The sequence below is a fragment of the Alexandromys fortis genome, unplaced genomic scaffold (genome assembly GCF_014885135.2).
Source record: "Alexandromys fortis isolate MF-2015 unplaced genomic scaffold, M_Fortis_MF-2015_v1.1 scaffold_20, whole genome shotgun sequence".
Taxonomy (NCBI): domain Eukaryota; kingdom Metazoa; phylum Chordata; class Mammalia; order Rodentia; family Cricetidae; genus Alexandromys; species Alexandromys fortis.
The window spans coordinates 10,582,272-10,597,626 of NW_026067903.1; the positions used below are offsets into that span (position 1 = coordinate 10,582,272).

Consider the following 15,355-nt stretch of genomic DNA (forward strand, 5'->3'; position numbering starts at 1 on the left):
CGTCAGGCGACGAATGAAGATAGAGACAGACCCACATCGAAGCACTGGACTGAGCTCCCAAGGTCCAGTTGAAGAGCAGGAGAGAGACTATGAGCAAGCAAGTCAGGACCACGAGGGGTTGGTCCACTCACTGAGACAGTGTGCCTGAGCTAATGGGAGCTCACCAAATCCAGCTGGATTGGGACTGAACAAGCAAGGGATCAAACTGGACCCTCTGAAAGTGGCTGACAATTGGGACCGACTGAGAAGCCAATGATAATGGCACTGGGATTTGTCTCTCCTGCATGTACTGGCTTTTTAGGATCCTGTCTGTTTGGATGCACACCTTCCTAAGTCTGGATGGAGGGGGAAGGTCCTTGGACTTCTCACTGGGCAGGATACTCTGCCCTCTCTAAGGACTGAAGGGGGAGGGGAGGAGGGTGAATGGGGGAGCGGGAGGAAAGTGGGAGGAGGAGAGGAAGTGGAAATTTTGATTGGTATTATTTATAAAGTAATAAAAAATAAAAAATAAAAAACTGAGGGACTCCACGGGGGGTTATTTTATAGTTGTATCCATTGATACCGTAGGGAAGGGTAAGGAAAAAAAGATAAAAAATAACCACAAGTTCCATTATAGGTCACAAATATGATGATCGATTCTGCAATGAAATGAAGACTGAAAAAATTTAAGAGTATTTAACCAGTGCTCTGTAAGGGGGACAAGAAACTTAGACACACGCTATTGTCAGAGGAATGAGGTATCTCTTCAAGTTAGCAATGGAGCGTGGCGTCCAAGGACTGCGGCCCATATTTCGAAAACTGCTTACCAAGAATATTTTTGGGTATCCAGGAATATTTCTTTATTCAGAGACAGGGCATCTCACGGGTGTGCCTGGAACTCTCTATGTAGACCAGGCTGGCTTAGGACTCCTGGAAATCCGACTGCCTCGGCCTCCAGCACTGTGATAAACCACGCCTGGCTTCCAGGAATGTTTCTTCAATAAGGCAGTTCGCGTTCTGAGCCGGTCCTGGCTAACCGGCTGCAGGGTGGGGGCAGCGCCTTCCAGAATACTGAGGCCTAAGGGTTCCATTTTCAAGTCACACTCAGGAGGTAAGCAGTAGGCGGGGAAAGAGAGGGGTCAGCTCGGCATCAACGGTCCGGTTTCCTGCTCATCCCGGTTGGCAGCCGGCGTCCGTTGCCGCCTCCACCGCCACACAGAGGCCGGCCAGGCGGAGCCTTCCGGGCGGCTGCGCGCAGAGCGTAGCGCGCAGGCGCGGCTCACGCAGCCCCGGCCCCCGGAACGGTAAACAGTAGCGTCACGTGACGCGGCCCCGCTCCTGCTCCCGCGCCGCGGCCGCCTCCGTCGCCGCTGTCGTCGCCGTCGCACGCCGATGGCTGCGGGCTCTCGCGGCGCCGCACAGGCTCCACGAGGCGAGCGACCCCCGGGCTCTGGGAGGCAGCGACTGCAGCTCGGACGGGGAGGGCGGCACGCAGGCCAGCCGTAGTGTCGTCACCGCGGCGGCGCGGGCTCTGGAGCCCCGAGCCGAGGCAGCAACGCCGACGCCCTGCGCGCACCCCCTCCGCGGCCCCCTCCTCCGCGGCTCCGCGGCCTCCATCTTCCTCTGGCTGCCGGTGGCAGCGCTCGTCTGCGGAGCGGGTGAGTGGCGGCGCCGGCCGCGACGGGCACTCGGTGGCCTCCTTTCCCCACGCGGGCGGCCCGCGTCCTTCATCCCTCGCGCAGGGGCCGCCCTCTCCTCCCCCGGCCGACCGGCCTCTGGGGCCTCCCCGGCTTGCCCCGCCCCGCCCCGGCCTGCCCCACCGTTTGGCCCGCGGGCTCGGAGCAGAGGTGGCGGCGCGGCCTCTGCGCGACCGCCGAGCCTCGGCCTTCGCCGGCGAGCGTACCCGGTCTCCGCCGCCGCCGCGCGGGCAGGCGTCGTGGGCCAGGCCGAGTTCGAAGGCCCCGGGCCTGGCGCTTCGGACTCCGCCGGCTCGCGGAGCCGGGCCGCACCGAGTCCGATCCCTGCTCCCTCATCGGGGGAGCCAGGCGCTGCGGACCTTGGGGGAACGCGCGCTTTTGTGCTGGGGACCCAGACATTGGACTCCTTTCGCCTAGTTTGAAATGGGAATCCTAGAGTCCTGCCTGCCGACAGGACGTGTAATTTAATGAACCACTAGTCGATAAGTACGTGTTAATGGTGCTAAATAACTGATCATCTGACACGGGGCGGGGGTTGGGGACCCAGGGAGAGGGGAGAGTGTTGTAGCACCTTCCAGCCCGAGGCGCTTTCCTTAGATGGTTACCGTCAAACGCCCCTTCTTGTCTTTGGGTAGCAAAATTCCTTTTCTAGTCGTTATAGTTCGAATGTGTGTTTATTATTGCTAGTCAGTAATCATTAGCAGAGCGTGATTGTGATTTGAGGGAAGTGGCAACAATGCTTTGATGTCTACCTGATGTTCATTCTTCGTACAGATCTTTTAAACAAGGATCGAACAATCGAGACTTTGCCCGCATTATGAATTTTGCTTATTTTACGACGAGATTTTTAAATTGATCACAGCAGATTATATTGCTGCACTTAGTATTTGGGTTCAAACTTTGTCAAGTGTTTTCAGCTTGCAGACCCACATCTCAGTTCCTACGTTTCTTAAAATTCTTAATGAAGTGTTTGGTATTTGGAAGATGTGGATGGTGTGTGTTATAGAAGAGATAGTTGAAAGAAGCAAGTGTTCCGTTGTAGCATCTTTCTGTTTTTTGTTTATAGCGCCATTCCAGAGCACAGATGTTGAGAGAAAAATCAGTCCTCCTTAGCATTTGCTGTACTTAGATTTCCCCCCGCCCTTTCCCACTGTTCTCTTTGCCGGTCCTTTATGTTCACAATGATTCTTCTTTTCATCATCATTACCATTATCACTTTTTTTTTAAACAAAAAGGAATACTCTAGTTTTCAGTGATAGTATCAAAGTAAACAGGACGTTGAGGAGTCATCCTAGCTCCGATGAAGCCACACATTCAGATAATTCTTTAGCAGCAGAAAGACTTGTTGCATAGGTGAAATGGGCTATTTTAAAAAGAGTTAAGTCCGGAGATGTTAAGCTTTATTTTATAGTTGTACGAGTGATGTGTCAAGATAATAAATGACTCAGTGGTGGGACCAAAGTTGTCTCCTGTCCCTTTTACACTTCATAGATGTTTCTTGAAGAGCATGAGTGGTGTAATTTCTTACTGTGCTCTTGCATCCGAGTGGAAGAACAGTGGGTTTATCTATCCATTGCATCGAATTAGTTTATATGTACGTATAGGTTTCTTGAGTACTTAATGCTGAATATTCTCATGCTGTAAGAGAAAAATGATGTATAAATGTAGGTAGGAACTAGGTTAGGTTAAGTTAATAATTTTGGGATAGAGAAATTGAAACTTTTAATTGTTTTTAAAGCCACATAAAAATTAACATAGTCTGGGAATCAGCTAAGGAAAGTTTGATAGCCTTTGATCTCTCTTTGGTAAAAGGTGGAAGGCAGCAAGTGACAGTTTGAAATATAATTATCTTAAGAGTTTGAGATTTTGGAGACTTACTCATACACATAGCCATTCACAGAGAGACGGACAGCCAGCACTCAGAGACATAGGTATTGGGTTGTGTCATAAAGTGGGAAAGCACTACTTTGGAGAGCTCTGCTGTGATTCTTTATGGTCCCTCAGTCTTGGGGTGAAAGTGGACTTGCGAATAAATAAATATACAAGGAAAGGGAATGGAGAGACAGAGGGCCAGGTTTTCAGGCAGGAATATAACAACTCACACTCCGGCAGATGTGCCCACACAGGCTGCGCATGGCTGAGGACTACTGCAAATGTGGTTCAGCACAGACAGAAACTTCAAAAGACTTGAGGTGTTTGTTTAATATGGGCCTGCTTAGAAAAGCTGCTCTATGAAAACCAGGACCATAGTTTTTATGTTTCAGGTGTCTAAATAGGTAATAGCCCCGGCTGTCCTGGAACTCACTCTATAGCAGACTGTGCTTGAACACACAGAAATCTGCCTGCCTCAGAGAATAAAGGTGTGCACCACCACTGCATGGCACATTTTGCTTTCTTAAAAGTACACTTTTCAAGAAGGTCCAGATTAAGCTCCATTATTTCCCTTAAAGTAATTTTTATATTTGAATTTTTTCCTAGAGTGGTATCCCTTTTCTAATGTACATAATCACTTCAGTTTCTTAGAGTGCTAAATATGTTCATTCATCTGCTTTTCAAGAATATTTTTTAATTGACAAATGGCTACTAGCTTTTTTCTTTTTTTAAATTGGAACAAAATATCTTGGGCTTAGTACCCTGTCCCCTCCACGTGCACATCCTCAGAGAAATCCTGAGAAAACCATTAGAAATGTAAGAGATATTAATTTTTTTAACTACAAAAATGACTTGTAAGCTATTAAAAACTTAGGGTGCTGTTACAGTTTTGAGAACAAGAAAGAAAAATACTCTTTAATTGTTGCTGTTTGATTACATAGGGGATCCCAGAGCATTAGTTCACTAAAAGTATCTGAAACCAAGGTGCTCTGAGAGAATGGAGTTTTGAGTGAAAAAAATTTAAAGACATTAGGTCAGAAATCAGTGTATTAAATTGTAGAAGGGAATTCAGGTGTTAGGAATTCCCTGTATGAATTGCCAAGTGGTATTCATTATGTGTTTAATTTTAGACAGTTCTTTGTCACAGATAATTATAATTTGAAGCAGAGTCTCACTGCCTAGACTTCTGGGCCCTGAACTCACATAGCCTATGTTGGGATTAAAGGTGGTTCCACACCTGGCTCAAGACTTAATTTTTTTTTTGACCATTTACACAGTGAAGAATGGCTCTAAGAAAGTAGTTGAGACTTGAATATTATCCAGAAGTTTTAATCTGTTGGTATAATCTTAAGTATATCACAGGTTTCGAATGGCATGGTAGGTGATAGAGAAAAGATAAGCATAATACTGTAATTCACAGTTGTGTGAGGTGAACATGTGAAGCAAAACAGGCTGTGAAGTCCATTGCCAAGTCTTTAGTGGTGAGTTTACTTTTCCTCGAAATGACATGTTCATCTACATCGAGGAGAGATATTTTATTTTTTGTGTGAATCATGTGGCTAAGTACATAATTCTCTGCTTTATTTTGAAAGAAAAGTGAGATACTTGTTCAGCATTTTTACAAATTTCATTGTTGTAAGTTAAAGTTATAAACTTATATTAGTTATATAATATAAACTTATATTAGTAAGTACAGTGCATAAAATAAAATTCAGAAATGCTGGTTCAGAAATCACACTGCCTGTATTGTGAGACCTTTTGAAAATTAATTATTTACTTTAATTTAGTTTTAAATTGCTCTTCTGTAGAGTAGAAACAATAATTGCACCTTCTTTACAGGGTCTGATCAGTGTGTGAAGTACATGTTGTTTGACTGTTAGTGCCATGCTATGATGATATTTCAGTGGTTAATTCAAAATTCAGCATTTTAATGCTACTTACAATATAAAATGACCAAATTTTGAAGTAATTTTTTTCTTTTACCACCTTTGGCTAGTTCAATTCTGCATTTGCAGATTCAGCTTCTGCCTGCTAGTTCTTTTTTGAAGTTCATAGATCTGCTTGAGCCTTTGGTGTCATTGTAGGCAGGGTACCAGTTTTTTCTTTTTATTGGATAAATTCACAAATGACCTTTATCTTCATTTGTGAGATTTTACTGGTAGATTCTAACTCATGAAACTAGAGCAGAGTTTGAAATGTATGGACAATCACTTGGAGGATGGTACCTGTTTCATAATTTTCCTTGACTGTCCTAGAAGGATAACCTAGGATTCGTCTATAGTTTTGTGAATTTTTAAAATAAAGTTGTATGGGTGTTATGTCTGTCTATATGTATGTCTACACATGTGTGCCTGGTTCCTCAGATCATCTGGAACTTGAGTTATACTTTTAATCAAGGATGTGAGTGCTGGGAATCAAACCTGGGCCCTCTGGAAGAGCAGCTGGTGCTCTTAACCACTGGACTATCTTTTTTAAAAAATATTTTTTATTATGTATGCAATATTCTGTCTGTGTGTATACCTGCCTGCCAGAAGAGGGCACCAGACCCCATTACAGATGGTTGTGAGCCACCATGTGGTTGCTGGGAATTGAACTCAGGATCTTTGGAAGAGCAGGCAGTGCTCTTAACCTCTCTGAGCCATCTCTCCAGCCCCCTGGACTATCTTTCTAGTCTTTACCTATAATGTTTTTATACCAGTCCTTATGAAATCACAAGAAATCACCTTGCTGTTATTCAAGTGAGCTTACGCGTTCTGCTTCATATGCTGAACAAGAGGTGTAACTTGTAAGCAGTAGCTTTCTTATAAATTGTTAGTAATAGTAGAGTAAGTAGTACCTGCCTAGAAGTACGATGGTCAGAATTAAATGGCATAATAATAATAATGAGCTGTGCACTACAGTGTCCTGATTAGTAAATACTAAATGAATCTAATTTTACAAATTAAATTTTCTCTGGGTTTAGCTTTATGCTCTACTGCTTACTCTATCAGTTTGATCTTTGCTTATTAATTTTCAAAAATTGGGTTTATAATATAGAGTTATTTCATTAAATGAATATGTATAAAGGAGCATTTCTTGGCCCATACTGTTGCTCCCCCCATGCAGTGTGGATTGTTGGAATGCATTATAATGTGCTTACTAGATACTTGTGTTACCCTTTCCAACGGTTATGACAGTAAAGGCATCTAAACATAGCCACATCTTTGGACTGGTATAATTGCCTCCAGTTAAGAATAATTTGGGGCCGGGCGGTGGCGGCACATGCCTTTAATCCCAGCACTTGGGAGGCAGAGGCAGGCAGATCTCTGTAAGTTCAAGGCCAGCCTGGTCTACAAGAGCTAGTTCCTGGACAGGAACCAAAGCTTCGGAGAAACCCTGTCTCGAAAATTCAAAAAAAAGAGAATAATTTGGTTCTGATGACCCACACCTGGAACCCCCAGTATTGGGAGGCAGAGGCAGGATGATTAGGTTAGGTCAGCCCGGGCTACAGGAGACATTGTCTCCTCCTCAATGGGTGGGCAAGTGGTGTGATTTCTATGCAGCTTGACATTAAGTTAGAATACATTAAGTTTTTTGTTTTACTGTTAGTAGCAGCAGTACTTTTTTTTTTCCTGCAGCTGACTGTTAGAAATTTGTTTTTGCTAAGTATACCCAATTAAATTTGATTTAAAGCTCAAATTAAGTTTAAATCGTTTAATTTAAAATTTAAACTATTATGTCCATGCTGGAAAGCATCAAGTATGGTCTCTTTCTAGGGCTTTGCTTTTCTTCTAGGTCTCTGCTTGAATTTCTCTTACACATAGTTGATCACTAGTTCTCATTAGGTTTTCACTAACATGTTATCCTAGTAGTAAGAACTTCACTAGCATATATAAGATGTTCCCTTTCATTTACTATTACCTTATTTAAAATTTCATGGCTGTTATTCCCTTGTGTTTTAGTTACTTTTCCATTTCTATGACAAAACACCTTGATCAAGACAACTTGTAAAAGAAAGCATGTGATTGGCTTTATGAGCCCATGATGGCAGAAAAAAGGCTTGGCTGCAGGAACAGCCGACATCTTGACACAAAAGCAGTAAGGGGACAGAGAGAAAGAGGGGTAGGCAACTGGGAATGGGTGAGCCTTTGAAACCTCAGAACCCACCCCCAGTGATATCCCTTTCAACGGTGCCACACGTAATCTTTCCCAAACCAATCGGTAACTGAGGACCAAGTATTCGGATGAGCTGGTGGGGCCCGTCTCATTTAGACATCATGGATATTTTTTGTTTTTTTTTTCATGTCACATATGTCCATGCACATGTGTAGACTACATGAGGCAGCTAAAGCTCATTATATAATCCCCTAGTCTTTTCAGCCTCTTTTTTTCTTTAATGACAAGAGATCTCTTGTCCCAGATTGTCTCGGAGCTAGATATTTAGCCAAAATTAACCTTGACCCCTTCTTTAGTGCTTGAATTACAACCCTTTACCCATGTATAGGTCTTTTAGCTGTGATACTGGTGCAGTTATTTATTTAGGCTTTGAAAAAAGTAATATTTGATGAAAATATATTTTATGTAGGTTTGCTTTAGAAATTTTTGTTTGAGACTTTTTTTTAATGTATATAGTATTGGGATAGAAATCTACCGCTGACCTGTATCTCTGGGTGACAGTCTCACTGAGTTGTCTGGGTTGGCCTTGAACAGAAATGTGCTCTGAAGCCCAGGCAGCCTTTGAATTTATAATTATCCTGTGCCTGTCTGCCTGCCTACCAGAGTAGGTAAGATTATAGGCCACTGCCACCAGACCCAGCTAAAAGTGAGACAGTTAAAATCTAAGCTTAGAGTCAATTTTTTAAAGTAATTTTATTGTACTTAGTAATTTTCCCCATTCAGTTTATACCTGAATCAAAATAGCATATTTTGTTTTTATTTACTGTAACCTAAAATTTAACTACAGTTTAATTCTCAAAATTAAGTATTTTAAAATTGCAAAAATTTTTGGATATTTAATTTTACGTACACTATTAAATTTAATTATGAGATTAAATTTTACTTACAGCATTAATATTTATATTTTTAATTATGTTCTGAGCCTTTATAAATGGTTTAATAGAACAGAACACTTCTGTTCATAATCAGCACTGTTTTCCTTCTCTTGGTCTACCCTCTGAACCTTTAGAATTCAGGTCACATATCTACCTACCTCCCAAGTTCTCATTTCTGATCCTATTAGCAGCCTCAAATATTAACAGTGTATTGATATTTTATTGTATTTGTATGTCTGTAATCTGTCTTGGATTATGAATTTCTTAAATTTGAGACCATAGTTGCTTTCCCTTTGTAGTAGATGTTTAGTAAATCTGAATGGATGAATGAATGAGTAAATGGTTTGAACTAATGTCCAATTCTGTGACAACTATGTGTATTTTATTGTTTGTAAATAAGTGTGACTATGATCCCAGAAAAATTACAGATTTTAACATGGTGTAAATTATAAGATTTAATTGTATGTATTTCATGAGCCATTTTAAATAGACACTAGAGTGTATTTTACTTAAAATACCGAACACAAGGAAGTACTTAAATAAAACTTTGAGACAGAGATTTGTTTATATCAAGCAGCTATATAATTAACAGACTGAAAATACCTTTTTAATTAGACCTGCTTGTCTTTGTCTTTTATATTACTTGGTATCCCCAATGTTCTCGTTCTTTTGAACACTGTCTTATTTTGGAATACTTTAGATTTATAGAAAATCCGAAAAGCAGGATAAGTGTTCCTACATACCCTGTGTATATCTTCAATCCATTTCCCCGTATTACTGACCTCTGATGTAATGTTAGTGCTTCTGTCAGAGTAACTAAAGTTAAAATACCAGCTTTCCAGAAATGTACTTTTTTTCTTCTGTTGTCAATCCACATTTTACTTAGATTAATGTGTCTATTTTAAGTCGGTTAGTATTTCTGTAATTAACTAACGATTGTTTTACTACTTAACATGGATTATTTTTTTAAGGCGCATTTTAAATTTTCTGTCAGTGTTTGACTGGTCATGGAGATGATCCCCATCTTCCTGGAGCTGCAGGACTTGGGTGCTGGGAACCAATTTTCATCTCTTGTAAGAGCAGCACATGAGCAGCCAAAAGCCATCTTCTCTTAAGCTTTAACAGGAGTTATTTTTGATACTAAGTATTTAATATCTGAAACCAATTTCTTAGATTTCTTTATATTTTTGATAAATGATAACTCAAGCAGTATAGCTTGAATGATGGATGATGGTACACTGTTTTTGGTATTTTTTTTCTTTATTGAATTGTGTACAAATCTAATAGGACCTACCTTACAAAAGGCAGCCTCGTTAATTTATATCAATTTCCCATAAAATATGTTCCCAGAGTATTAGTGTTGTGATATGTCCTGTGAAAGTTGTTCTTTTTGGACCCATAAATATGGGGATCTTTTTGCTTTTTGTCTTAAAGGAATTTTTATTCTTACTGGCCTGTCAAGGTGTCTCATGCAGTGGTAGCTGCATAGTAGATGTTCGATGACTAAAGAAGAAAATATTGTTAAAGAAATGCAACCTTATTATACCCAGTCTTAAGCAGCTTTTGATTATAGAATCTTTTTTCCTTCGTAATGCTTTCTAAATCTAGGGAAACACGAAGTCACACCCTTTGGATTAAAGAGCCATATTGGAAAGTTTACCTATTTTTAAAGAGTTCAGTCAGTATGCTTAATTGTTTCCTTCCCTTCCCTCCCCTCCCCTCCTTCTCCCTTCCTCTACCCCCTTCTTTCCCTTCCCCCATCTTTCTTGTTCTTCCCCCTCCCCCTCTCTCCCCTGGCCTTTCCTCCTTTCTTCCTTATTTTTTCTTCTTTCCTTTCCTTTGCTCTTTCCTTTCCTCTTTTTCCCTTTCCTTTCTGTTCCTTTTCCCTTTCCTTCCCCCTCCCTTTTCCCTTCCCTTCTCTATCCCCCTTCCCCGTCCCTTCCCCTCCCCTCCCCTTCCTTTCCCTCCCCTCTTCCCTCACCCCCATCCTTTCCTTCTTTCTTAGTTTCTTCCTTTCTTTTCTTCCTCCCTCTCTTCCCCTTCCTTCCTTCCTTCCTTCCTTCCTTCCTTCCTTCCTTCCTTCCTTCCTTCCTTCCTTCCTTCCTTCCTTCCTTCCTTCCTAAATTGCTCATTTTTGGCAGGGGAAAATAAGTTGAGACAGGGTCTTATTGACCCAGGCTGACTTCAAGCTCCTCTTTCTGTTAGCCAAGGCTGACCTTGAACTCATGGTCATCTTCCATTTGAAGAGTGATGGGATATTTCTGAAACTATTGCAATAATTAAGATTAGTAATTAATAATCCCGCCATTCCTTATAGGTTTCCTTTATTCTTCAGAGTCATCTTCCTTGTCTTTATCCTCTGGCAATCACTAATTTGCTGGGAAATCGTTTTTCAATAGCCTTCAGTGAGCCAAGTCTTTCCAGTTCTTAAGCTCACAGTATTAAGGGTGAATAGGTATTATGCATTGACTATGGAACTGGATAACTTTGAGGAAGACCTTTAAATTATTTAAATGCATTTTCCTTGTAAAGCAAGCATATTATCTGATCCTGTTTTTCATTGAGGATTAAGTTATACACATTTGGATAAAATGCTCACCAAAGTATTGCATATAATATCTGGACATTTTAGATCCAGTAGTTATATATGGGAACTCCATACTGCCTCCCTTTTTTACGATAGTATCTTAGCATGTGGCTCAGACTGGTCTCAACCTCTTGATTCTCGTGAATTCTGGGATTGTATGTGTGCAGCGTCACACCTAGCTTTCCTTCTCATTTTTAAGGAGAAAGAGCTTAAGCCTGGTTAAGAAAGTTTTGGATAGATTTGGAGTTACTGTAAAATTTTGAAAATATAGAGTACAAGATATTCTAGGTGATTGGTGCATTTTTTTTAACTAGTTCACTTTTTACCTAAAACCATTCATAAAAATAATTTAGTCTTTGATAATTACTGCATCTTGAAAGCATGAAATATCTTTTGCTTAATGATAGCGGTGTGTAGGTACAGTTCAAGTAGACTAATTCAACATCTGTGTAAACCACACATAACTCCCTAAAATAAATCTACTTATGTGATGCAATTGTTTTCTTGTTCTTTACCTTGTTTTCTCTTAAAAGAAGATCCTCAGAGGATGTGTGTATATGTGCACAACTTTGTGTGCATGTGCAGACTTGTCATTTGTTGGGTGTAGTTAATAGTTTCTTTGATTCTACAGGAAAAAACAAACCTTGTTTCATTTTGTTGTATGTGAATAATTTAAATGCTTTGTAAATAATACAAGGCTATCTGTGGTTTCTAGTAGTTATGGGACCATAATTTAAATAATTGAATTTTAGCTCTTTTATATGGACTTAATGTAAAAGCATTGTTTGATTATTTTTATGAAAATGTTATGGTTAAAAACATGCAGTTTTATGGTTTAAACTATGTAATTCTTTCAGATATGTCAAATTAATGAGCTATATAATTATTTTTCTAATAATGAATTGAGTAAACATTTGGTAGGGTTTCTGGTAAAATAATGTTCTACATGCATGAAGAAAGGTCATTCAATAAAGATTTGTTCCACATTTTCAAATGTTTATTCTAAAAAATAGTGAAGGTTTTTTTTTTTTTTAAAAAACAGATTCAGAAGTGTGTTCTTAGATTCAAAACTATTAAAATAATTTGGTATTAGGTGATTTTCAATTGATAGCTTTATTTCTTATGGTATTTTTTTTGTCTTTCTATAGGGTTGAAAGACACACAGAAGTCTTCATGGATATAGTTGATACATTTAATCATTTAATTCCTACTGAACACTTAGATGATGCCCTATTTCTAGGATCCAACCTGGAGAATGAAGTCTGTGAGGATTTTAGTACAAGTCAAAATGTCTTAGAGGACTCGCTGAAGAACATGCTCAGCGATAAGGATCCTATGCTAGGATCTGCAAGTAACCAGTTCTGTTTGCCTGTTTTGGATAGCAATGATCCCAATTTCCAGATGCCTTGTTCAACAGGTAATTCTTACTTTTTTTTAAGTCTGCAATTTAAAATAAAGACTTTTCAGCAGCATCCTTTTTTCCTTTTCTTTTTTAAACATGAGTGTAGTGAATTTAGGGTTCTTTTCTTTACATGTAGAGTCTCTTCCAGGCATCAGAATTAGAGAGTTTCAGCTAGGCTTTCTTCCATGCAGTGTATAGAGTTGTTTTCAAGGATATCATGGATGTAGGTAAAGTGACCATGTAAATTGTCATATAAGATGGAATGTTTATAAGGATTAAAGGGGTTTCTGTTAATAATTACGTCCTCATAACTTGTGAAAATTGGAACTCATGCTAGAAATAGTTTGTCTGGCAAATAGGACACACTGTTACCTTTGGCCTGCTAGAGTCAGGGACAAGGACTGACTTGATATAAGTCTTCAGCTTTCATAGTTTTCTTGGCTAGAATTACAGATATATTTTGTACATGTGTTTGAAAACCAGACAGAGAACTCTATGTGCTGTCCTGTACAGTAACTACTAGCCATACATAGTTATTACCCCAAACTAACTTAGTTCTTGTTGAGATGTGCTATAAAATGTACATTAAATTTTAGATATTTGATATGAAAGATTACAAACTATTTCATTAACTTCTTGATTATGTGTTAAAGCAATATTTTGAAGACATTTGGTTAAATTATGAAAATTAATTTTGCCTAATTTTTTACAGAGTTATTTTATGAATGTGGGTCTCAAGAAATGCCTCAAGCTGGCCTCTACCTCCTGGGCTCATGAAATCCTTTTGCCTGAGTGGAGGATTTCTGTACCTGGCTTACTTTCTTTACTGGCATTTATTTATTTGTCCGTCTATGTATTTAATTTGCTGAGATTGAACTCAGGCCTTGCACATGCCAGACAAATAACCTGCCACTAGTCAGATGTAAGCCTAGCCTGTTTTTATAAACAAATGACTATTTGGAACGTTGAAATCACTTATGTGACTTGAACTGTTGGAAAGCACTTCTTTAGTATTTGTAGTTGAAGTAGCTGAAAGAGTAGTAAGGAGAGCAGTTTTCTGTTAGGCTAAAGTATTCTTGATGAGAAGTGGCTCATATAATGGTACATGCTTATAATCCCAGCACTTAGGACGCTGACGGAGGAGGATTTTTTAAGTTTATGGCCAACCTGGGCAACATACCAAGACCCTGCCTCAAAGTCAAGGAAAAAGGCTGGGGAACTCCTGACTGTTTCCCAGAGTATTTCCCAGACTTATGTGATGTTGATTTGTTTGCTAGTGACTTTAGATCTCTTTTCTCCTTTCAGTATATTTATTATTTATTTTTAATATTTTTTGTCCAATATTTTAAATTTATGTAGTAGCTGAAGGTTTGGAATGTCTGGATTGCTGTTGACTCATACCATGCTGCCTGAAGACCTCAACACTGATTACTAGGACTCTGATTTCAATCACTCCTTATTACTGAAGTGTTCGAATTGCTGTTAATGGTGTATCTCTGAAATGATTCCTTTTGTGTGGTGTTATCATTTAGGTCACTTCGTTATTTGTATTAACAAATGTTTCAAAACTTTAAAATTGTTTTCTGTATGTGTTGTGCAAGGTTTTTTTTTTTTTTTTAACATTTATGCCTGTGTTTGTGTGTAGTTGAATATATCTTTTGTTAAGTGCTTTGGTAGCCTTTGCTTGTCCTCGCACTATTGGCTGGTTTAGTGCACATCCAGGAGAAACATTTCATACCTGTACACTTGGTGGAAGTACTAATAATAAATCAGTCACCACTGATAATGCTTTGGAGATCTGGAATTAGCATGGTTAGCAACTTGCTTGACAGTTTTTACTTGTAAGATTCTGGTTCATTAGTACTCCTAATATTTCTACTGGCTATTTAAAAAACCTTTTTAAAAGATAATTTTTGCTGATATAAAAGTTTTTAAGTGATGTACAAAGACTTCCGTTTTGGTTAACATTTCTAGTTAAATATTTAAAATTCCTTTATTGAAATACTTATTTTTGAGTTATTTATTAATATTTACGATGATTCTGTTTTGAGTAGAAATGTTCTCATTAATTTGATGGCTGTAATTTGGTCTTTAGTAAATTATTTTTTGTATCCATATTTGTATGGTGTATGCACTTTTTAAGACATGCAAGATAATCTTTGGGACACTTACAGTAATGTTAAAGCTCCTGTTAATGATTGTTTAAATTTCATTACTTGCCAGTCAGTCAGGGGATTTGATTCACGCTTCTTTTTTCTTTTGAAATAGTTAGATTGGTCAAAAGCTCACTTATTTTCTAATGACTACAAAATGGAAGACATTTTTTAATTTTTAATTATGGAATAATACTATATTTAAGAGAGCTTCAAAGAAGAAATTTTATTGTAACTTAATGAAAATACTTTGTGGAGTGTAATTTTTCCAGCTATTCATAAGTTACTTTTTTTTGTTGTTGTTGTTGTAAACATGATGTGGTTTCTAGCCAGACATTTGTACTCTGTAGGTTTTTACTGATAGTTTTGACTGGAGGTAAACAGAGAAATGTTCCTGTCTGTATTTTTCAGGAAGGCTGTATACTGTGGTTATTTTATAACTTTGGATTTTTTTTTATAGTTCTGTAAACTTAGCTCTACTCTACAGAACTCTGGGGTGTTTCTGTAGCTGTTTGCAGATTTCTTTTTTTAGTGACACAGTTGGGTGGTTTGTATTATATTTTCATTGTTTATAGAAACTTCACGCCTGTAATCTCAGTATTTGAGAGGGTGAGGCAGGAGGATTGCCAAGAGTT

At 39.1% G+C, this 15,355-nt stretch overlaps 1 protein-coding gene across 5 annotated transcripts in view; it reads left to right on the plus strand.

Moving 5' to 3' along the window:
• Window positions 1-1,494: 1,494 nt before the first annotated feature.
• The window catches only part of Phf3 (PHD finger protein 3), a 73,911-nt gene continuing 60,050 nt past the window's right edge, over window positions 1,495-15,355 (plus strand). The window contains exons 1-2 of one of the 5 annotated variants that reach the window (XM_050134514.1): window positions 1,495-1,637; window positions 12,314-12,582. In XM_050134514.1, coding sequence (XP_049990471.1) covers window positions 12,339-12,582 — 244 coding nt within the window. In that variant the 5' untranslated portion in view covers window positions 1,495-1,637; window positions 12,314-12,338. Of the gene's footprint in view, window positions 1,638-12,313; window positions 12,583-15,355 lie in introns of those variants that run through there. The other 4 variants (XM_050134517.1, XM_050134515.1, XM_050134516.1 and 1 more) reach the window with 4 other exon arrangements.